Consider the following 23,947-nt stretch of genomic DNA (forward strand, 5'->3'; position numbering starts at 1 on the left):
CGCGCGGAGCCGCCGGCAGCCAGTGAGTGAGTCGGCTTCCCCTCCCGCCGCCGCCGCGGGCTTATTGGCATCGCTCGGCCGTCTCATTCCCGCCCCCCCCCCCCCCCCCCCCCCCCCCCCCCCGGACCGGCCCCCGTCCTCCCGCCCCTCCTTCCTTCTCCTCCTCTCCCTCTTTCCCCCCCCCCCCCCCTTTCTGACCCCCGCCCCGGCCCCCATCAATCACCGATCGGCAGCCCCGCGCGGATCAATCAATGGTTGGGAGGCGGCGGCGGCGGCGGCTGCTGCTGTTAATGAACAATGTGTGAGAGCTGCGCCGAGCTGCTGGAGGTGTTAAACGAGAGTAAGTGCGGCCGCCCTCTCTGCTGCCCTTCTCCGGCAGTCCTCGCCCTGCGCCGGGCTCCCGCACCCCCCTCCCCGCGGACTGGGCCGTAACCTCGCGTCGCCTTCTGCCTCCGCCCGGCTCGGGCCTCCTGGGCGCGGGGTTATCTCCCGCTGGGGCGGCCATAACGGCGGAGCCCGCCCTGCTCCGCGGCTCCTTTCCCTCCTCCACCGGAGGCCTGGGGAGGGCTCGGGCCCCGGGGCCTTCCGAGGAGTCGTTGGGCGTGCGGGGCCGGGCGGGACGTGACGAGCTGCCGATGCCGGCCGCGCATCCTGCCTGGCGCAGTGGGGCCTAGCTGGTCCGCGCGGTGCCGCGAGCTGCCGAGTCGCTGGAGGCCGAGCCTGGGGGGAAGCTGAAAATCTTCCGTGTAAACGCTTTCCTGCATGTACGCCACAATCAATTTAGAAGCGGATCGGCCTCCAATAAACCGAAACGCTGAACGCTTTCTAAAACACTGCTTGGGTAGAGCTTTATTTTATTCTTTTTTCCTATTTCTTTTTTCCCCTAACTCTGTAGAGGCCTAATTACCTGTGGTATTTGTTCTTTGCTGCTAACAGTAGCTACTACGATGGATGAATGTTGGCCGCTTTCTTGGGGGGAAAAAAAAAAAAAAAAAGGAAAATGGGGTGTGTAAAACTAAGTTTCAAGAAAACCTGCTGGTAGGAATAGATCAGCTTAAAAGGTCAATGTCAAGGAATTTTTCATGTTAATTGCTAAGCTTATAATTCTGATATCTTGTTTGGAGCAATTGTTGGGATGTTTGCCTAGTTTAGCCTATGTACCTTGGTTTCATTAACTGCAGAGGTAGGAAATAGGTTGGTATTGCAGGCTGAGTGCTTATTTAAGCACTAGGTACAAAACAGGGACTCTGTTACCAGTGGTGCACTGATATTTTTATTGGAAGAGGGAACTTGACGGGCTGATACATAATCATTGTTTAAACTTGATTGATATGATCAAATGGGGGGAAAAAGTAGCATTAAACTTGATATTTCGAAAAATCATTGAATTTCTATATGAGTTTATTTTTAGAACCATTTCAAGGTATTTGGGATATAAGCATGTAGGCGCTTCCTTATAAGTAAAGCGGGATATTAGATTGCACTAATAGTGGGGTTTTGACAAGTAAAGTATGTGTAACTTAATGTCTCCTTATAATCTGTGATCCAAACCTGCAACTTTTGAAAAGGAAGTTTGGCTTTTGTAGTTAAATTTGGGGAGACAGTTGTACATCACTATTGTTGTATAGCAAGCTTGCAGAAATTCTGGTTTACATGCGTGTTCTTCCTATGTGTGTGGATGCTAAGATAAATGACAGTGCCTTGTGCATGCCAAATACATCCTTACTGTATGAGACGTAATAAGGGAAATGCTTTGATGCTTTTTCATTTCTTTTATAACTTTAAGTTGCGTTAATTTGCATTTGGTGTGTAATATTTAATTGCCGTGCACAAGAATAACATCAAGCCTTGGTTTATAAAATGCTGCAGCAGAAATGAAAAGCGATAGTAAAGATTGAGGTGATGCCCAAAATGTGTGAGCCAGAGACTGCAAGCAGTTTCCTTTTCTGCCTGCTGAGCATTTGGGATTGCCTCTTCGCTCAAGCAGTGTTTTGAAGGAGGTCCAGGAGGTATCTCCTTTGTTTTAGAAATGTATTGGTAAACTAAACATTTTTATGGTACTGCCCTTTATCTTCATTTATCCAAGTGTTTACCAAATAATTATTTGATGTCTGTTACATGACCCGTCACTTAGAAGTTGAATTCTCAATGTATTCCCTAGAAAAAGCACAGGGAAAGCTCCAGTTTTCTGAAGAAAAGTTATCAATTTAAAGAGGACAAAAGGAGGAAACCTTGTGGTTCTGCAGACAACTGGGCATATTTTTATCATAAGGGTATTGGTCACTCTAAGCTGTAGAAACACTGATTTCAAACCCCAAAACTGTCTACAGAGCTGGAGTTTTTGTCTAGCAGTGGCCTTGGTGTAGGCCTAGGCTTGTGTCTTGCAGAGCTCGTTACAAGTTTCTGAGGCCTTAGACCTGTAACAGGTAGTAGCTGAGGCTGTTTCTGTGTTATTTTTAAGTGGAAGATGAATTGTGGAATTGGAAGATTAATTTAAAAAAAGAAATTCTTTTTATTTTAAGTATTGCTTTTTCTTGCAGCATCTTTATTGTCAGCATTCGATTGAAATGTGGAACACTGAAAGCTCACTGACCTTGAGGAAATTTCCTGAGAAGTAGTAAAAGTTTCAAGTTGTTATGTGATCCAGGAACTCAGTAAAAGACAAAGTCCTCCATGAAAGTGCCCAGGCTTTGAAGTAGTTCTTGCATAGCGGAACAGTTTGTTGTTCATTTTGAGTAAACAGTTTAACTTCTTGCTGAGTGTTCTAGGTATATTAACATCACTTGCATTTTTCCAGGCAAAGTTGTAATAGAAGTAAAGTCTCTTTAAACGTTAGTCCGAGTTCTGAATTAATCTCAGCATGATCTTTTTATGTAGCCTTACATTTAAACAGAAAAACCCAACCTTTACTCTTTAAGATACGTGTACTTATAAAAGATGTAAGAGCAGATTCTTGTGGTGTATTTGTAGGGACTTATGCTTGCTTTCTGCAGGAAAAACGCAGAGGACATTATGTGCTTACATGTTAACACATTCTATATCCTAATGTGAACTCTGATATCAACAGTCTTTGGTTTCTTTGGATGCCAGTTAGTCGTCAGTCTGGGAGGGATTATATTGAGTTTCATTTGTTCGTCAGTAATGCTTAGCTGTGCTGTTGAGAGGCCCTAATCAAGATAGTACTGTTTTGCTAGTTATTGAGCAGATATTTAGATAATTGTACCCCTAATTTAACTTGTTTTTTAAGTATTGTAATCAAGTATTTTTTTTGTTCCTAGTCTCCTTAACACCTCAGTTTTGCAGGTGACTGTATCACACTTGAGGCTGATGGTTTTCAGTTGTCTGCAGAACCACACAATCATGGGCTGCTGATGCTGTGTGCTGCTATAAGAATGCAGAGTGCATAATGCTCCATGAGTGACAAAGGTTGCTGTTGTGTGCCTGGGCTTCTTGTAGCCCAAAGTGGAAACTGGTTCTCCTGCTGGTCCTGAGTCAGCTGCTGTGATCTGGCCCAGGGAGCCCGGCCAGCTTGGATGTGTAAAACACTTCCTTCTAGGAGTGCAGTTGGTGTTCATGTATGTTGATGTAGAACTCTGCAGATGGTTTTGGTTTACACTTTTTCTGTTTTGTTTGTTTGTTTATTTTTCTTTGCCATAGTTTTTATAAAAGTTAAACCAAAAAATGAAGCCAACCACCAAACTTGGAAAAATAGGTTTCAATACACAGCAGCAATCGTGATTTTAGGTAGCGGTGGTAGGTCTGCATTGTTCACATTTTTGAAAATTGGGTTTGTTTTCTTCCCAACATTCCACTTTCTTCACTGTTTGACTCTTTAGCACAATTGTGGGTTTTTTTGTCTAGAGGCTCTGAGGACCTGTAAAATCAGCTCACAATAATTAGTTGAGTTGCCTAGATACTATTATTTTACACGAGCTTTCAGGCTATATTTCTCTCTCTTAAAAAAACAAACAAACAAACAAAAACTTTGGAAATCATAACAACAAGGTTTATTCAGGCACAGGAGATAGATGTAGACTAATAATTTTCTGTCTGTTATCACTGTCTGCTGTCTTGCAGAACTTACTCCAGTATGATCAGGTCCATAAAACTTTGGAGACATGGAGAGTTTTGTTGCTATTTTTGTAGCTTTAGGAGAGCCCTTAGTTTGGGTGCTGAAGATGCTTGACTTGTACTTTCTACGTGCCAGAATTATATGACAAAGGTTGAACAAAGTTGTTTACCTTAAGGTAGAAAAGACATGAAAGTATTCATAACAGTACATTGTTCAGTTCTGGGGAGGGTGAATATTTAGTATGGTAAATATTCAGATATTATTTGGATTATTGAGTATATTTTATAATAAAAATACTACTGCGTTGCATAATTAGCATCACTCCGTCTGTAAGAGCTGCTGTTACAGTGGTTGCCTTTAAACAGTGGAATTGATTGTTTGACTACATGTAGGTTTTTGTGTAGATCTAGAATTTCATTTGGCTGTTCCTCTTGTGTCAGACTATAGTTGTCTCTGCTGTATGGTGCTTTTCTTGTTAGTTTTTTTTTTTAATTTTCACTTCTGTCATATTCATGGTATTTTCTTGTTCACATCTTTTGCATTAGAGATTCATGGAATCACAAGCTTGGAAAGGACCCACGAGATCATCTAGTCCAACTGTCCTCCCACTACCATTGCTACCACAAGCCACTAAACCACACCTGGTAGCTCCTCATCCAGGCACTCTTGAACACTGCCAGGGACGGCAACTCCGCTACCTCCCTGGGCAGCTATTCCAGCGCCTGACCACTCTCTGAGAGAAAAACTTTTTCTCATGTCTAATCTAAATCTCCTCTGGTACAACTTGTGGCCATTTCCTTGGGTCCTGTTTGTTGCCTGGGAGAAGAGGCCAAACCCCTCCTCATTGCAACCTCCCTTCAGGAAGTTGTAGAGTGTAATCAGGTCTCCCCTGTGCTTCCTCTTCTCCAGACTGAACAATCCCAGCTCCCTAAGCTGCTCCTCATGAGAGTTGTGCTCCAGACCCCTCACTGGTTTTGTTGCGCTTCTCTGGACACGTTCCAGAGTGTTTCTTGCAGTGAGGATCCCAGAACTGAACACAGTACTTGAGATGCGGCCTCACCAGAGCTGAGCACAGGGGGATGATTACCTCCCTGCTCCTGCTGGCCACACTATTTTTAATACAAGTCAGGATGCTGTTGGCCCTTTTGGCCACCTGGACACACTGTGAGCTCATGTTTAGCTGGGCATCAACCAACACCCTCTTTCTTTGTCATCCAGCCATTCAGCCCTAAGTCTACAGCACTGCGTGGGGCTATTATGGCCTTAAGTGCAGGACCCGGCACTTGGCCTTGTTGAACCTCAGCCCAGCAATCCAGCTTATCTAGATTAGTCTGAAGGGCCTTCCAACCCTCAGGCAGATTGACACCACCTCCCAACTGTCATCTGCAAACTTACTTGAGGGTACACACTATCCCCTCATCTAGGTCATCAATGAAGATATTAAACAAGATGGGCCCCAGTACCGACCCCTCGGGGACACCACTTGTAACGGGTCACCAGCTGGACTTAACTCCATTAACCAGTACCCTTTGGGCACGACCAGTTTTCTAGCCAGTTCCTTACCCAAAGGAGGGTATACCTGTCCAGGCCACAGGCAGCCAGTTTCCCTGGGAGAGTACTGTGAGAGACCGTGTCAAAAGCTTTGTTGAAGTCTAGGTAGACTACATCAACAGCCTTTCCCTCATCTATCACTCTTGGTCACCCAGTCATAGAAGAAAATGAGGTTGGCCAAGCATGAACCTGTGCTGGCTGGGGCTGGTTCTCTGAACACCATGCATGTGCTGTGTGATCTCGCTCAAGATGATTTGCTCTGTAACTTTCCCTGGTACTGATGTCAGGCTGGCATACCTGTGGTTCCCTGGATGAAGAGATATAGGTAGAGGCTCTGTGGAGTGTAAGTTTATTTCGCTGACCTAGATCTTTGCTTTGTCCCATTAAATAAAATAATCGTTTTGGTTTTGTTTAGTAAAACTCTAATTCAATGGCATTCATGTTTGCTTTTGTCTTAGACACATTTTAAGGGAATGAGCAACCAGAATTAAAGGAAGATTGAAATCTTGCTTTGTGATGGTATTTCCCAAATTGTAGTTATTGTGGGCTGTATTAAAGTGTTATTTCAAATGAATCAATAAACAGGGGAAAAGAAAATGGGAGGAAGAACTTAATGCTTTAAAACTGAACTTCCTAAAGCAAAAGGGAAGGTGATGCTAAGGTAGAGTACTTTTAACTTGTTTGTAATTGCAATTGCAAGGCAATTGAAAGATGGAAGCCTTTCAGCTATGAAAATCAGTCTGTTTTTAGAAAGATATTTCATCTTTTGCTTTGTGTGGTGACTTTGGTTTGTGTTATCTGATGTGATTAAAAATTATTTTGTCCAGGAACTTTTCCTGTTAGGACTTCAGAAGATTGGTTCTTTCTCATTGCTCAAGCAGCTTGATCACTGATGTTGATTATTAATTACATAAATCCCATTCCGCTGAGTTTTGTTGTGGGTTACGGACTGTCGAAATGTCCTGAGTTTTATCTCTTTGCAAATAGTGAAATCTTGTGTTGGTAGCACATTTATTTGCAGTATGCTTAAAGCTTAGGTAAGCTGTAGTAACTGACTTCCTGACATTTTCTGCCACGTGGGATATTAAGGAAATTTTGGTTGCAGTTGAGGTTCTCAGTTGTTACGCTGTGAATGCTCTCTGCTTTCCTAGAAAGGAACACAGAGATTTTGTACTTATTTCTGCTTAGTTATGTGAGTAACTTTAATGAAATTCAAGAATGAAAAATGGGTTTTGTTGCATTTGACCTTTCTTCAGTGTTGGAATATTGCAGACCTTACAGGCTTCTTATTTCCTTTGTAGAAAAACTTCCTTTTTATGTTTGGTTTGGTTTTTTTTTTTTTTTTTTCCTTCTTATCTTCTTTTGATGCTGTACAGCTTTTCCTCTGCAAGGATAGTTTTCAAGATGCAGAAATCCCGAATTATTCCTGAATCGTGCCCAAGTTGTTGTGTTTTAGCAGTTTTGGATGTGATCAGTGCTTGTGCCTCAGAGGCCATCGTCTGATGTGACCACCCTTGCTGGGAGGAGCCACAGGATCCTGTTGGTGGGGGGACATGGAGCTGGCGTTGTGCTGCAGGTGGAGGATGGGAGCTTGGAGAGCAGATGCTGGTCCTACTTCTCTCTGCCTGATGTTGAGTTGGCCCCAGCTTTTGGGAGATCAGGGGTTTCCTTGTGCACAGAGGAACTTGGAGGATTAGGAGACTCACTCTTCCTTTAACTCCGTAGAATTGCTTTTCACTTATTTTTCTCCTGTTTTGAACTGTAAGATACATTTCTTCATTGTTAGTTAACAACTACATATTCTTTTTCTTTCTTGTGTTCTCTTGGATACTGATTCAGAGGAGATCAGAGATCAGTCCAAAACGTGCCTGTGGTTGATGGTAGTGCTGTGTTTGTATTTTGGTGCTTTTCGGCAAGTCACATTAAATTTCCCACTGTACAGCTTGTTAGTGGAGGAGACAGAGATTCTCTGAGCGATGTACTTGTGTTTAAAAAACAAAGCAACAAAAGACCATTAAGGCAAAAAAGTTTGTTTTCTTTGTTATTTAATTTGTTTTAATTTTACCAGCATAAGTAGAAAATAAGGATTTTTGCAGGCTAAGACATGTAGTTGTAGTCATGAGGATGCTGGGAAAACCTGAAAACTAAAAAATAACGTTGCAGTCTTCAGAAGCAAGTGGTTCCACTGGTTATTGAATGCTGCCTGTACTAGTGACACCATTCTTTTCACTTTGTTTCTTGCATGGAAATTGATTTGCAATCTGAATACTCAACATGAATGTACAACTGTCAGGATCTCTGATTTTCTTAATGCTTCATTGAAATATCCACCTTATTTGTAGCTTTGTAAGGATGTACTTCTGGAATTTGCCAGATCTGGAACGTTTGATGAAAGGTCAACTTCTTGAAGAAGAAAGGAAATGGGTACTAGTTTTGGGTAATATTAGAGGAAAGACTTAGGCTGTTTATCTGTGTGGACTTGTGTGCATGTCTGTAGGAGTCCTCCAAGAGATTTGGTGCTGGAGCAACTGTTTGAAGATAAAACTTGTCAGAAGTCCTTGTGGAAGGAGTGTCTTTGAGTGTTCACCTTATTTTAGCTAATTTGTTGAAAGTGTGTAAATGACTGCAAGGACAAGACCATTGAGTGAGGTACAGTTTCTAGATCTGCAGCCACACAGTAGATTGATTTCCATCTAGGAAGTGAGTAGCAGGGTTTTTGTTGTTGCTTTTCTCTTTTACTGTACTCAATTGAAGCAACCTCCAATTCATTGCACAGTTTCATTAATTGCCATGCATTTGAAAGTTTTTAATCTGTGTAATTATATACAGTTAGAGTGAAGTGTTTGCTATGAAAAATGCAGTAATGCAAAGTGTTGTGATCTTAGGTATGTTAGCTGAAAGGTTGGACACAGACACCACTGTTAAATACTATGCAGATTGTTTACTAGCTCGGAAAGTGCTAATTCCATACCTGCTGTGTTAGTGGGTAGGCAAAGATGATTTCTTTCTTGTAGGTGCTTTTTGGCAGGTTAGTGAAGAATACCTGAAGCACTGAAGGCTTCTGCAAGCCTTGGAAAAGTGTTTTTGTCAAATGATGGAAGCGTATCACTTCTACTTTCTCATTTTTTAAAACCAGTTCTCAGAACATGTGACTGTTTCCTGAAATTGAAATTAAGCTCTCGTGAAAAGTTATCAAATTCCCTCAAATGGACTGGGAAGCACAGATACCAAGATACCAGAGATACCATGACAGTAAAAACAGCATAAAGCACACAGATCATTATATGACTTCTTGAACCCATTATTTCTGTACAGGCTTACACTCGCATGGTTAACAGATTGCCTTCTCAAGAAAATCTTTTTGCAGCTTAGGAAGTGGAACTAAGCAGAGGGAAATGGTTTCATGTTTTGAGAACTATTAAGTTGTTCTGAATTGAAGTTATTTTTACCACTACTATAATAATAATGATTGTTTTGATTTTTTTTAAGTTGAGATTCTGGGGAACTGGGCCGGAAAATGAAACTTTTCCAGAGATCTTCTGCTGACAGTCCCTGCTTTTTGCACATCTAGTAATCAGTTTTAATTCTCAATTTCCTGGTTATCAACGAAACTGACAGTTTTCATGTCCATATTCTTTTCTGCTCAGAGAAGCTGTGAACACTGCTAGAAATTAACAGTGGCATGTTTGCAGGGAAGAACAAGTCCATAAAAGCAATGTATGGACCAGGATATAAAAATCTACAGGGGATTTTGTGAAATTGTCTGTGAAAGGGATACCCAGTACATTCAGTCAATCTGTTTATTAACCTAGTGTTTCAGTCAGGAGGTGTATGAGGGAACTGTACTCTAGGCTGACTGTCATCAGTTAACACAAACCCAAACAAGGGATTTGGGGTTTGTTTTTTTGGGGTGTTTGTTTTGTTTTTGTTTTTTGTTTGTTTGTTTGTTTCTTGAAACTGTTGTAGAATAGCATGGGGGAATGTAAGCTCAGCAACTCAATACACAGTAGGTTTACTTTCTTGGCTTAAGGATGGCCTGCATTTTTTCTGCTGCATTGACCAGTCTGTCATGGGTAGGAATACAGTACTTGTTAGTGTATAAAACAATGTTGTTTTCCTTTGAGCTGCCTTTTTTACTTGAATAACATCTAATGAAATTAGGTTTACACCACACATTGTAAGTCTCAGTGTTCTGTTGATGTAGTATTTAAAACAGTTATAGTTTGATTAAGTTGGATCAATTTTTGAGGTCAGTCTTTATCGTTAACTGAAAGCTCACTTAAAAACAAAGTCAGTTTGTAGCTTTTCAGAGTGAGCTGGCTTTGAATTTGTGTTTAGCCATAGGTGTGGATTTTAATGTGTGTGCAGTTCTGGTACTTGACTTGCAAAATACTTATGGATAGCAAGTATGATTTATGGATAGTAACTGTGATTGCCAGGAAAGGACTGTGCTTGTAATGAGGCTTAGTGCAGTATTGGAGATGCTTGTGTCAACAGCAGACGTTGCATTTAGCAGTCTTTTATTTCTATTGTTCTACATCGGGGGGGGGGGGGGGGGGGGGGGGGGGGGGGGGAAGTGTTTTTATGCACCAGTGAATAAATTACTGAATACAGCATGTCTTTCACAGAATTATTAAATGTTGATTATTTTGTGAAACGAATGCAAAACTTGAATTTATGTTTTCAAAAGTTGAGAGAGTAACTTTCTTTTATGCCCCTTCTCTGTATTTTATTGCTCATGTCTGTTTTGAAGAAACAAGTACTGCCTTGAAGTTCAGATATTCAGCAAGCTCTTCCTGGGCTTCCAAGAGAACTGCCTGGTGCTCAATTTATTGATTCACTACCAAATTGTCTTTCTTATCTCCTCGTTTAAGCAGTCTCAAATACACTTTATTTCTCTCAGATTTTGTCCCTAAAAGCTTAAGAACAGTCATTAAATGATTTTGTTATAGCGTGCCTGTAATCCGTTGCTTCCTAGTGCCTTAGATGAATGCAGTCACAGGCTATGGCCTTACTCTGTTCTTGTGGGGGGAAAAGCTACTGTTGTTTTCTGTAACTGATTCAGCCAAGTTGTACAGCTAAACTACTTTGCAAGATTCCCTCTTGGAAACAAAATGTTTCCCCCAGTTTTTCCTTTAATTTTTTGCATTCCTTGATACTTTTAATTAAAAAACTAGTAGTAAACCTCTTTAGCTTTTGAAACCTTGTTCGTTAAATTCTACTACAAATTCTACTTATGAAACAGTTTGATAAAATTAGAGTTCTAGACTTTCACCTTAAATAAGTATTTTTAGAAGTTTCAGAGCTGGAATACAAGCAGAAGTCATTCAAAACTAGAGTTATTCGAGTTGTGATATATTATTTTCTATGTTTATGCTATTAAAAAGAAAGAGTGAAAATAAGTCCTTCATTTTAAACTGAAGATAAGCGATCTTTAACAGAGCAGTCATTTCAACACTGGCAGTGTCAGCCCTAGCTTTGAAGTTTGCTGGATAATTAGTGATATGGTAGGTAAGGCTAATTTTTATAGAGTAATTGTTCAATCCCAGATTAGTTCCTTAGGAATCTTGACAATGGCCATTCTGAAATGCTCAGGAGGAGTGGTACATCTAGTGTAGACTTGAAGTGATGTCAAGCAGCTTTGATTGTGTGGGAATATTACTTGAACTGAGTTGGATTTATTTTATTTTTTCCTATTAAAAGAAGGGATACAAGAAATTTAATATGAAGATGCTAGCTTCCCACAGTAATAACATCTTATCTTAGAATCAAACTAAGTTTGTGAAACTGAGTTAAAACAGGACTCCAAAGTAAAACTTTATAAATAATTCAGTAATAATAGATTTTTACTTTAGGAATGTGTGACTTGCTCTTCTCTAGAGAAGCAGATGCAATATCTTAATGAATGGAAATCCCTAGGTAGCAGAAACATTAAGAAGTGCAGTACAAAAGTACCATATATCTCTTTGAAGACACCTTGCATCTGTGACAACTCATGTTAAACCCGAGCTGACAAACCCTTCTGCACACAGGCCTACCCTTGCTGTACCATCAGGATTCTGCTCCCCTTCTTAGGCTTCCATGGAAGGAATGCATAGGTTTTTTCATAACCTAACGTGAATTGTGGATTTCCCGCTTCTCCCTAATCCAGGCCATGTGCCTGTTGTATGGTGATACTGTGTTTATTCACTGTCTGAACTCTGAACCAGGGCCTGCTTCTATGAACTGTGTGGGTTCACTGCAGCTGATGTCTTAAAACTTGCTTTGTCTAATAGTTGCAGTGCTGCTCTGGACCCGGTCTGATTTAAGCAGCATAGTTGTGTTTTGTATTTCAGGTGGATATCTAAGACTTTATCTAGGTGATAATTCATCTGAGCTGTTCTGGGTAGGACCAGCTTTAGTGTTCTGTGTAAATTATTCATTGTTAATCAAGATATAGCTGCGTTTAAAGCAGTGTCATGTGGAAGTGTCCTCCTTGGGAGCAGTTGCTGTGGAATGCTCTCTTCAAGGTGGTAAATGTAATGCGATCATACTGTTAATAATCAAGGTTGTTGGTTTAAGTAAAATCTATGGCTATTTCAAGGGAGCTTTATAACCCAGAGTAACTGACACTAGCACAGTAAAAACTTCAGGATGGCACTGCTTTTGAAAGAGGGGATTTCTAAAATTTCATACCTCTTCACTGCCAGCTCCTGCTGTTCTGCTCCGGACTGTTGTAGCATTTTATAGTGAAAGAGGTAATAGGTATTTCACAGGAAGGATGAGGGTGATAGAATTGAAAGAAGAATACATGTTTGGTAAAGAGAGTGAGATTCAAAAAGAAAACATTTTTGTGGTATTTTCTGGGAAATGGAGACACACAAAGATAAAAATTACCAAGAATCAGCTGCTCTGCCCAGTTCTGGTGGAGCTGTATGTTACAAGCATTGTCTGAATGTGCCATGGCTAGTGTGTGTCCCTGTGCTGTTTGTTGAAACACTGAATTAAAATAAAACTCCTCGAGCCCTTTTGATTTGGCTACGAGGAGCTGTGCAGGTGCTGCTTTGGGGGCTCACTAGGGGACTGGTTATAGCTGCTTCTACCTTATGCTTTTGTTTAGCTTTTCTGTTTCCATTAAAAAAAAAAAACAAACAAAAAAAGCCAAAAACAAACAAACAATCCACAGTATTGTTTGGAATTGCAAAAATTCATCAGATTTGTTGAAATTGCTTCTATATTCACAAGCTTGTTTCTGACAGAGATCAGTAACTTGATCATTATTTGTTTTACTAGGGAAATTAGATTTAAAAGATTTGATAATTCCTATCCTTTAAGCTACTGTGTTGTCTCTGTAATGTTTGCTTTGTAACCACTGTATACTTCATGATTGCAAGTTTTTAGGAAATAAATAGATTGACCAAGTTGGAGAATTTATAAATTTAAGAAATCTGGAGTTACTTTTAGTCTTAGAAGGGTGGAATGGAAGTGTATATAGTTATTGTTGTGCTGTAATGTGGTGAGTATCATGAACACCTTGTAAAGGCACTCAGAAGCACCTTAAGTGTGTGATTATATAGTTCTACTACTGCAATATTTTGAGTGATACACGTGATTTTTCATACATTAAACTGGCTCTTGGACAATACTTGGAGTAGCAGAGAACTAAAGAGCCTTTTTTAATGATAGTGTGTTCTACGTGAAATTGCCCCAGCACTTTCTGATTATGCATATCTAGTCAGTGTTCTGGAGTGATTTTATTTTATGGAGATTGGGGAATAGAAAGAATGATTTTTTTCTTTACTGAAAAGTAATAGGGAAACTTTAACAGTTAAAACTATTGCCACTGAACTTTAATTTGATGCTGTCCTTATTGGTATTGTAAAGATCTGGAAGAACTCCAGTGAACAAGTCTAAGGCAACCGTGAGTCTCTTTTGATTTTGATTTGTTTATTTTTTTTAAAGGTGGCATTCTGAAAGATGAAAGAAAAAGAGAATGGGAGGGGTTAAGCTCTAAGGTTGTCGTATTATTTACCATTTGTTGTAAACAAAAACTCATACAGATAACGGGGAGCATCTCAGGGCAGGCGCATATGTTGCACTTTGAGCAACTGTAATTATACTCGAGGTTATGTATGTATTTCTCTGAAGGTTAGTATTATTGTGCCCAGTGTTTTGTTTTACATGGTTCTTTTTTCTTCTGTGTTTTTGTTTGTTTGTTTGCTTGCTTTTTTGTTTGGTTTGTTTTTTTTCCTGAGATTAGCCTGCATTTTGAAAGTGTTCTGTTCTTTCCCATGAGAATATGATGAGGCTTGGGAGAGAAGAGGGAAAGGGAGGAGAATCTGTGTGCTACCAGAACTTGTCCCAGATTTGAATATGTAGAAATTAGTTTTATTTATTGTTTTCTGTTTACTCCCTGGTGTTTTATTTTGTTTGAAAGTAGAGGAAATATACTTTTGAACAAGATCGTTTTTACTTGCCATTTGATTTTTACATTCTGTGAGATAAGTGACCTTTGGATATGACCTATTCCTCACAAGTCTCAGTGTGATAGTTGTCCTTGAGGTCTAATTGAAGTCTGTCCATCTAGCTCTCTAGCTCTGAAGTTCTTGCTAAAAATGCACTTGTGATCTGAGTTTCATTTGTTCAGAGTTGAAACTACATGGTCCCTTTTGCAGTTGATCGATGTCTTTCTCATCTTTCTTTCAGTAAGTTTATTAGACTTTTTCTTAGTTGGGGTCGTAGTGTTCTTAGTACTGTAAAATACCCTGAACAAATCAGCCTTTTGTTGAAGATGTGGTATATCCCTCAAATTTTTAAGTAAAATGGGAAATAACAGCAAGGAATGTTTGCTTGTTTGTTTTCCTGAAATCTTCTGTGTTTTCACTTTTCATGTGCTTTGGGCTCTTGTGAGCTACTTCGTTAAATTTAAAAATGCAATACCTGCAAACTTGCAGCTTCGAAAATGATTTAAGAAAGCAACACAAAACAAACAGTGAAACCAACTCCCAAGTAAACTATAATTATTTTAAGTAGCTCAGTTCTTTCTCAAGTCGTGTTATTTCAGCAAAAAGTTCTCTAAATTGTCTTGTTGCAAGGAATCAGTGTAATGAGAGCTGTTGCTAGTACATGAAATAGAACTCATTTCCTTAATTGTATCTGTAAAACATCTGGCTGGAATTTACCCATGGGCTAGTGGGTAATATTTTTTTTTTTTTCTTTCCACTGTTTAGTTTTGTCTTGGATGGATTTTTTTTGACATTGAGTTCTCTTTTTCTTCATGTTCTCCTTTTCTAGTGGTGTCCTCAGTTTCTTTGCCTGTAGCTCTGGATGAAGCCTGGCTGCAGCAGGCAGATGTCCCTAGGTCCATGTACTGCAGGCAGTCTGGCCTGTTACACGGTGTAGCTCACTGTTTGTTTCTACTAGTCTGCAAAGGTTGGTTGCTAAAGGCACATGATGTGTGCATGCTTCTGCTTGCTCTAGCAGCAAGCAAATATGCCTTAGCACATCTGGCAAGGATTGCTTCCTTAAACATAAAACTAAGAGACAGAGAAAATTCTTCACCACCAAATAAATTTGCAAGGGGGGTTGTTTTAGGAAAAGTTTTTCAAAAATTCTGTATGGCTGTCAGTGCTGGATTTGAAACTCTGGAAGTGTGAGACGCTGCAGAGACAGCAGCTTGAGGAGGATCCAAGGCATACAAGATGCTTGAGTGTATCAGTGAATAAAAAGACATGCTTTATTTAAAAGTCTGTTTTAACTACTGGTCCACTCAAGGGAGAAGAAGTTTGAAAAATGAGAGAGAGATCTGGAAGTGAAGTCATATGCAGCATCGGAGTCCTTACAGAATTTACTAAAATCAAGAAATGCTCAAGGATGATTGCAATTGCTACTGTTGCTTTTCTATATGTGGTGGTTTTTTTTTTTAACTAGGTATTTTTGGAAAGGCCTTCAGTTAAGGTTCATCAGGAGAAACTGTGCAGGATTTGCAGCTGCCCCTTTTGGCAGGCAGTGGCACAGATGTGTTGATGTGCCACCTTATCTATGGGTTGCTCTGAAAGTAATGTCTTCTATTTTATGACATTGGCCCACAATGTCAGAGGTGTATGTTGGCGGCATGGCCATTGAGGTTCAACCTTCCTACCAATATTGTGTTAAATTTTATTGTCATGTGACAGATAGTAGCAGGGGGACAGTCTGGCAGAATGGTATCTGTAGTGTGTATGAAGCAAAAGCGTGTGTTTGAATTCCTGCATGTGGGGAAAATCGCATGCAGTGACACTCATCAACACTTGCTGAATGTTGATGGAGACTAGGCAGCAAACACAGTGAGGTGGTGGGTGTGTGTTTCACCAGTGGTGACAGTGGGTCACCTCCACTAGCGTAGATTCTTTTGAGCACAGCATGTGGATTTTCTTCAGTGATGGCAGAAGATGCGTAGATAATAGTGGTGATTGTGGTGTAGTGTTTTACAGATGAGAATTTATCAAATAGTGTTATTGTTGTCTTTGTCTCTGTTGTAGTTTCCATGGAAACAAGTGGGGGGGGGCTTGCTTTTTTTACCAACCTACATAGATCACCTTAAATCCACTGGGAAACTGAAGCCTCTGTACTGTTGCTTCTGTTTTAAGCTCCTTGAGTACTCTCAGGAACAAGAGTAATGTTTTTTCCAGGGTTCGGTGTTTTGTTTTTCACAAAAAAACAAAAGTATGTTGCCACCATATTATTTAACAGTGATTAGTAAATTAGACAAATTGAGTTTGGTCTACATGTGGGATGTAGAGTATATGAAAAGGGAAATAGCAAGTTTAATTGCTGGATGGGATCCCGTGGGAAATGTCCTTAAGGGCATAGGAACAGAACGGAGCTGGCAGCTCTTTAAGGACAACCTTCTGTGAATGAAACGGCTCTCAATCCCCCGGCATAAGAAATTGAGCAGAGGAGACGGGCAGCTGGTGTGGCTGAGCAGGGACCTGCAGGTTAGACGGAGGGAAAAGAGGGAAATGGACAGGAAGTGGAAGCAGGGTTGTGTAGCCTGGGAAGAGTACAGGGACATTGTCTGCATGTGTAGAAATAGGACCAGGACAGCCAAGGCACAGATGGAGCTGAACTTGGTGAGGGATGCGAAAGATAACAAGAGGGGGTTCTACAGGTACATAGGCAGGAGGAGATAGGCCAAGGAGAGTGTTCCCCCTCTAATGAAAGGTACTGGGGAGCAGGCTTCCTCAGGCATAGAAAAAGCTGAGGTATTCATTGAGTGTTTTGCTGCAGTCTTAACGGGTGGTCAAGCTTCCCATGTCTGACAGCACCTTGAATCTCTATGTGAGGGTGTGGGGAGTGGAACAAAGTCCAAGTCCTCATGAAACTGAACGTGTATAAGTCCATGGGGCCAGATGATAACCAGCCTGGGGTTCTGAGAGAGATGGCTGATGTGGTTGCAGAGTTGCTGTCCATCGTATTTGAAAAATCATGGCTGTCCAGTGAATTCCTCAGTGACTGGAAAAAGGGAAATATTATTCCCATTCTTAAGACAGGGAGAAAGGAAGACCCGAGGAACTACAGGCTGTTGAGCCTCGCCTCTGTTCCTGGAGAGGTCATGGAGCAGATCCTCCTGGAAGTTATGTTAAGGCACAGACAAGAGAAAGAGGTGATCCAAGACAGCCAGCATGGCTTCACCAATCACCAGACAGGTCTTGCCTGAATGATTTGGTGGCCTTCTATGATAGAGTGGCAGCTTCGGTGGATGGAGGAGGATGATGGATGTAATCAACCTGGACTTATGCAAAGTATTTGACGTGGTCCCTCAGCACATCCTTCTCTCTAAACTGGAGAAGTGTGAATATGAAGGATGAATTCAATGGATTAGGAATTGGGTGGCTGGTCACAGCCAAAGGGTTGTGATCAATAACTGTGTAAGGGTGGAGGCTAGTAACAAGCAGTGTTCCTCAGAGTTCAGTCTTGGGACTGGTGCTTTTCAACATCTTCATCAATAAACACAGATGATGGCATTGAGTGCATCCTCAGCAACTTCACAGATGACACCAAGTTGAGCGGTGCAGTCGATGCATTGGAAGGGAGGGATGTCATCCAGAAGGACCTGGACAGTCTGGAGAAGTGGGCCCATGAGAACCTAATGAGGTTCAGTAAGGCCAAATGCAGGGTGCTGCACTTGGGTCAGGGCAACCCCATGTATTTATACAGACTGGGGGAAGATCTCCTGGAGAACAGCACTGTGAGAAGGACTTGGGGTCCTGGTGGACAAGAAGCTGGACATGAGTCAGCAGTGCGCTTGCAGCGTGGAAAGCTAACTGTGTTCTGGGCTGCATTAAAAAAAGGGTGGCCAGCAAGGTGAGAGCATTGTCCTCCTCTGCTCAGCTCTTGTGAGGCCCCATCTGCAGTACTGCATCCGGGCCTAGGGCCCCAAAACAGGAAGGACATGGAGCTCTTGGAGTGGATCCACAGGAGGGCCACTAAGATAATCAGAGGGCAGGAGCACCTCTCCTATGAGGAAAGGTTGAGGGAACTGGGCTTGTTTAGCTTGGAGAAGAGAAGGCTGTAGGGAGACTTCATTGTGGCCTTCCAGTATTTGAGGGGAGCATATAAACAGGAGGGGGAATGGCTGTTTAGGAGGGTGGACAGTGGTAGGGCAAGGGGGAATGGTTTTAAAAGTAAGGCAGGAGGCTTAGATTAGATACTAGTTGGAAATTTTTCACTCGGGAGGGTGGTGACACAGTGGAACAGGTTGCCCAAGGTGGTTGTGGATGCCCTATCCCTGGAAGCATTCAAGTCTAGGCTGGATGGGCTCCGTTGATTGGCAATGCTGCACATGGCAGGGGGGTGGAACTAGATATTTGAGGTCCTTTTCAGCACAGCCCATTCTATGATTCTGTGTTTCTCCAACTGGTGCATATAATCCATATACCTGTTTGGTTGTTTTTGACCCAGTAGCACAAGCTTTAGTATTCTATCACTTGTAGACTCTGTACACAACATGTGGCAAAAGTATCTGTGGCTCAGAAGAGGGACCCATTTACTTAAATTTCAGTCCCTTATTCTTAAACGAATGGAAATCTGAGTGGGTTTCAAAGTCATAAGGCTGCTCTGGAAGCTAGGCTTTATGGGCCTGCTTTGTAGCGTGTGTTTTTAAGTAGAGAGAAGTGGCAAAGGGGAAAATTTTATTAATGTAAGAATGCATATGTAAGATGATAGGCAGGGAATTATAGAACTGTATGGAAGTTTCAGGCAAGGAGGAAATGACAGTTGTGCACTGATAGTTGGAGAAAGGTATACAACCAGTAAACAGAATCCATTGTTAATATGGATGAGACTACAACTACTGCTGATGTTTGGTCTTAGCATTTTATTAGGTGAAAGTGGGACACCTGATAGTAGCTCATTGATAATTTTTTGCTTTTGAATTTGATGCATAACTGATCTGGTATCTGGCTCTCAGAAATGCAAAGATTTATCATTTTGCCACTTGTGGATTCATTATGGTTAACTCATTAATATAGACATGTTTGGTATTTGATAGTAATAATCACGAACTAGTCTGAAATAACATTCATGTAGTTCGCACATCTATTCTTAGTTTGATTGTCTCTTTTTTCCAGCCTTTTTCTGACTATGAGAAGGAAGTTAAGGTCTCATACTCATCTCAAAATACATATTTTTAAAATCCGGAGGAGAAAAAAGAAAAAAAAAAGAAAACTGGCCAATGAGTGAAATGGTTGAAGATGTGTGTTTGAAAATATGCATCTGTCAGTAGTTCTCAGTGGAGTTTATAATGTTGTACTTCATGTTGAGCTGTCTTTTTATTTTAGCTATTTTGATTCTTAAGTGGATTTAAAAATATTTTTGCAAGCATGCTGCTCTGAAACACTTGCCTGCCCCTTGCAGCTAAAGAATGAGTTTTTTAATCAAAAGCCTGCATATAGGGAGCAGGAAATCTTTGTTTCTACAGTACAACTGCGTGGAATTAGAAATGCTAATAACTAAGGACATCTTTTGTGATTTTTAAGATTCCTTATCTATGCTTGGAGAGGTTGCCATTAATCAATTTCCATGTGGGCTGTTGGTATGGAAGCAAAGGCTGTTCTGAGTGACTAACTTTAACAGCAGTTTCCACTATTACTATGTAATTTCTGTTTTAAAGTTAGTTGCATTTGAACCATACATCTGTTCATTGAAAGGAAAAAGTGGATAGATTTGGTTTAATTATTTTCTAGTATGATAATTGAATTTATTTGGATGCTATGCATTTTCATCTCGAAAAACCTTTGATATAAAGATACTGTAACTTGATTGGTATTTATTATTACAAAATATTTTTTATAATTTTTCAAGCTATGCTTTGGATTCTACTCAAATAGTGAAGATAATCTGTAGTTAAAGTAAAGCAATTACATGAGGTTTTTTGCTGCTAATATGTTCTTGTTTTCCTTCAGTATCTGATGTTGAAGGTGCTGATGGTTTGCAGCTCAGAAAGCAACATGTGCTCAAGATATTTGCTTATATCAATTCCTGGACACAAAGGTATTGTATTTTTTTTTTGATGAGTTTGTGTTGATGATAATGCATCTCATAAAGTACGTACTATACAATGAAAGTGCTCATTTAATTGTGAATCATGATAATGTATTTTTAAATAGGTGAAGACACTCCACTTGCATAATAATGAAAAGCTTTTTCTTTCAGCTTTGCATCAGAAATTTTAGGTGCATTCATCATTATACCTGCACTGGCAGTAGGGAATACTGAATGTTAACTATGCTTAACTCACTGAAATGAAAGAACTCGCAGCTGCATTCAGAGGTATCTTCAGGTGCTGTAGCTCAAGACTACTTTTGTATCTCCTCAGAGGGATGCAGCACTCTCTACCTACCATAATTCTGAGGAATATCTTGTTGATGTTTTCTCCCTGTCTTCTAAATGCTTATTTTTCAGAAAGAAAAAAAAAAAAAAAGTAATTTTTATATTATTGTAGTAGCTGAGAGCTCTGGTTATGAACTGAAGTCTCTTGCACTGTATGCAACAGGAGGGAGGTCTCTACTGGAAGGTGACTACATTTTTTAAGAGTTGCATCGTTTCTTAGAGTTTGAATGAGGGCGAAATGAATCCATCTCAAAGATTGTGTTACAAGAAAATAACTCTGTTTTTTTTTAATCTTCACTGAAGCTCCTTTCTTATTGATTACATTTTTTTTTCTAATTTCTCCAGGATTTTGATCCTCTTATTGAGCACCTTTTCTTTTCTATAGAAGAAACAAATGTTCCCAGATTAAGTTTTGAGTTTGTATATCTTGGGTGTATATACACCCAGAATGTGTTCAGTATATCTAGCTATCTTAGCCCACACCTACAGTTGTAATACAGATTGATAAGTGGATTGTCTTTCTGACTGTAATATTGCCATTATGGGTCAGTCAAATATTTTGTTGTTAAAATAGCCTTAATGTGAAGAGTCCTTTTCATCAGTCATCTGAGTGTTCCAATTTGTCCTTTTTATCTCAGTTTTGATAGAGTCCAGTCTTAATGAGATTTCAGCTACTTTAGGAGGTATTATTTTATTTTTTCTCTTTTCTTCCAGGCAATGTCTGTGCTGTTTCAAGGAGTATAAACATTTGGAGATCTTTAACCAAGTAGTATGTGCGCTTATTAACTTAGTGATCACTGAAGTTCAAGTTCTGCGGGACCAGCTCTGTAAACGTTGCACTATTAATATTGATTCAACATGGCAAGATCACAGTAATCGTGCTGATGAGCCCCTGATTGTAGAAAGAGACTCTCATGAAGAAGAAAATGGAGAACGGCAAAGATCTATAGAGAGAAAAATAGATTCTGCAAGAACTTGTGTCCTGACTGAGGAGTCATCTGCAAGGAACACAGATGCTTTTAGCTGGAGCACTGATGAGAAGGAGAAGTTGTTGCTGTGTGTGGCAAAAATCTTTCAGATTCAGTTTCCTTTGTACACTGCTTATAAGCATAATACTCATCCTACAATAGAGGTATATTTTATCTTGATATTTGTATTATCTTGTGATAGATTGTATGTTCTTATTAGTCTGCTGATAGCTACTTTTGCACAGGATGAGCAAATTTAGCTCTCCTGTTTACTTCAGTAGGTCTTGCAAGAAATTTTTTTAAAATGATACATACTCTTGCACTTTCTTTAAAATGCACCTGATTGGTATAGGCAGTATATTGAAAAGTGTTGTATGGAACTGTACACTGAATTACTGTGCTGCTTAAATAACAGGAAGGCAAAAAGGGAACTGTAGTGAAGCCTTTCTTTCAGCAGGTAACCTATTAATTATCTGCTAATGTATTTTCATTGTAATCTGTGGTTCCAAAAGCAGAGCTTTGTGAACTAAACTTTGTGCAAGACTAGATTTTCTTGTTTGGATAGCTTTTTAGTTGACTGGAATAACAAAGTTTCATACAAGTAGTTTTGTTCTGCTAGTCTGTTTTTTCACTGTGGTATTTGATAAGGCTCTACCACTACATTTTTCTGTATTTTATTCTGAATGCAAAACGTCAACAACAAACACAAAATGCTTTTAAACTCTTGGAAACGTTGCTGAATTCCTGATAGCATTTCCTTGTTGAAACATGGAAGAAGTTATATGTATTTGGTTATATAAACAAAGCTTCTATCCAACAGACTTCTGAAAGAGTTGAAGTGGGGAATTAAACTACAGTTAAGCTAGTTTTTTAGGTGTTTTTTTATTATTATTATTCATACATCTGGAGCTCTAGGGCTCTGAGTAGTTAAGCTTGCATTTTAAACTTGAGTTCAAATTGAGAAGATGTCTTCATACATAATTTTTGTTTATGTAAGCTAGTGTGATGACAAAATATAACCAGTTCTTGATGAACAGATCCTTCCACAGCTGACAATAAATCTAGCTAAAATACTACATGGTTAGAAGGGCAACACAGCAATTCTTTTGTGAGCACTATGAAAACGTGGTTGTAAGGTAACATAGGTTGTTTCACAGATATGCGTCAATAGAAAAAGGATTCATAGTTTAGGATTTTCATGTTTGCCATCATTTATCTTGGTTTGCCTTTAAAACCTTAACTGTACAAAAGTATGCCTGTAGTTCAGCCTTATCAAGTAGAAACTGAAAGCAACTGATCTGTTTTCTCAGTTGAAAATTAAAAAATCAGTGACTTATAGAAACTAGTTTTGGAGGAATATACATACAGGAATATTGTCCTTTACACATTTCTCACTTGAAAAGTATCATAAAAAGAAGACAGGTTGGTAGTCAGGCTGCATATTAATAGCAGAAACTCCATGAACAGTTTGTTTCTGACAGTGAAGTTAACATGGCCCTGCAGGGGGAAGGAATATAGAAACGTGCTGGACATGATGACAGTGGCACTATGTTATGTGGAAGTAAATCAGGCTTACGTTATTTGAGAATTGATGAATATATACTCTTGACCCATATAAAAAGAACGTGGGTCAGTACAGACAGAATGTAGGCCTCAACTTTTCTTACACTTAGTAGTAAGTACACTTCATCACATTTCTGGTAAGTCTAATGTTTTCCAGAAGGGTGCAACTGGTTGTGATCTGCTAAAGGACAGTTAATCTCTGGTCATGAACACTGAAGAAGAAAACTTCTGTGAAGATAAAATCTGGAAGCAGAGCGTTTACTTCTGTTGAAATCTACCAGTATTTTTGGTGTGCAGAAAGATCTTAGTGTGTATTTTTCATCATTCATTCTACTTTTGTAAATACATTTATTTGGGGTTTGAGCAATTCAATATCCTTATAGGGATCATGCATACAGGGTAGTTTGAAAGAGTATATTCTGTTCTTCAGTTTATATTTGATGCAGGAGATTTATATAAGAGCAGCTCAGAGGGGGAAAAAAGTTTTAAAAATGGAGACGCTTAAAATCCTGTAGGTAAAAGAAGCAAAAAGCATGAAATGCACTCCTGAACTTTGCACTGTCTAAAAATTCCTCCAGATATGAATGAATAATGAATCTTAAGGGAATAAGCCAAGTGCTAAGCAGTTCTTGACAGAAGATGAAAAAGGGACAAAAGAACAGTTATTTGAGTGTCTGTAGTTCCCTGATGCTTTGGAATATTGCTATCTCTGCATTTTGTTTTCAGGTAAATCTTTTCTTGAAAGCTAACCTTAATCAAATATTCTCCACCCAAAGTTTTGTCCATGACAGGCTTCTGTTAATGTATTTCTTCTGAAGTTGTGTTTTTTAATACCATGTTAGATTCGTGTGAGGATTTTTCTGCTGTTTCCTTATAAAGTTTATCTTAAGGATTTCTCTGCTCTGTTTCATATCTGCAAATACAGAAATCACGTTTCCAAACT

The 23,947-nt window shown here is 39.8% G+C and overlaps 1 protein-coding gene across 4 annotated transcripts in view; it reads left to right on the forward strand.

Annotated features, from left to right (window-relative positions):
- The window catches only part of USP34 (ubiquitin specific peptidase 34), a 130,517-nt gene continuing 106,570 nt past the window's right edge, over positions 1 to 23,947 (forward strand). For 3 of the 4 annotated variants that reach the window (XM_072331277.1, XM_072331280.1, XM_072331278.1), the window contains exons 1-3: positions 648 to 841; positions 20,047 to 20,134; positions 21,188 to 21,605. In XM_072331277.1, the coding sequence (XP_072187378.1) occupies positions 763 to 841; positions 20,047 to 20,134; positions 21,188 to 21,605 (585 nt within the window). In that variant the 5' untranslated portion in view covers positions 648 to 762. Of the gene's footprint in view, positions 23 to 233; positions 341 to 647; positions 842 to 20,046; positions 20,135 to 21,187; positions 21,606 to 23,947 lie in introns of those variants that run through there. The other variant, XM_072331279.1, reaches the window with a different exon arrangement.

The sequence above is a fragment of the Excalfactoria chinensis genome, chromosome 3, assembly GCF_039878825.1.
Source record: "Excalfactoria chinensis isolate bCotChi1 chromosome 3, bCotChi1.hap2, whole genome shotgun sequence".
Taxonomy (NCBI): domain Eukaryota; kingdom Metazoa; phylum Chordata; class Aves; order Galliformes; family Phasianidae; genus Excalfactoria; species Excalfactoria chinensis.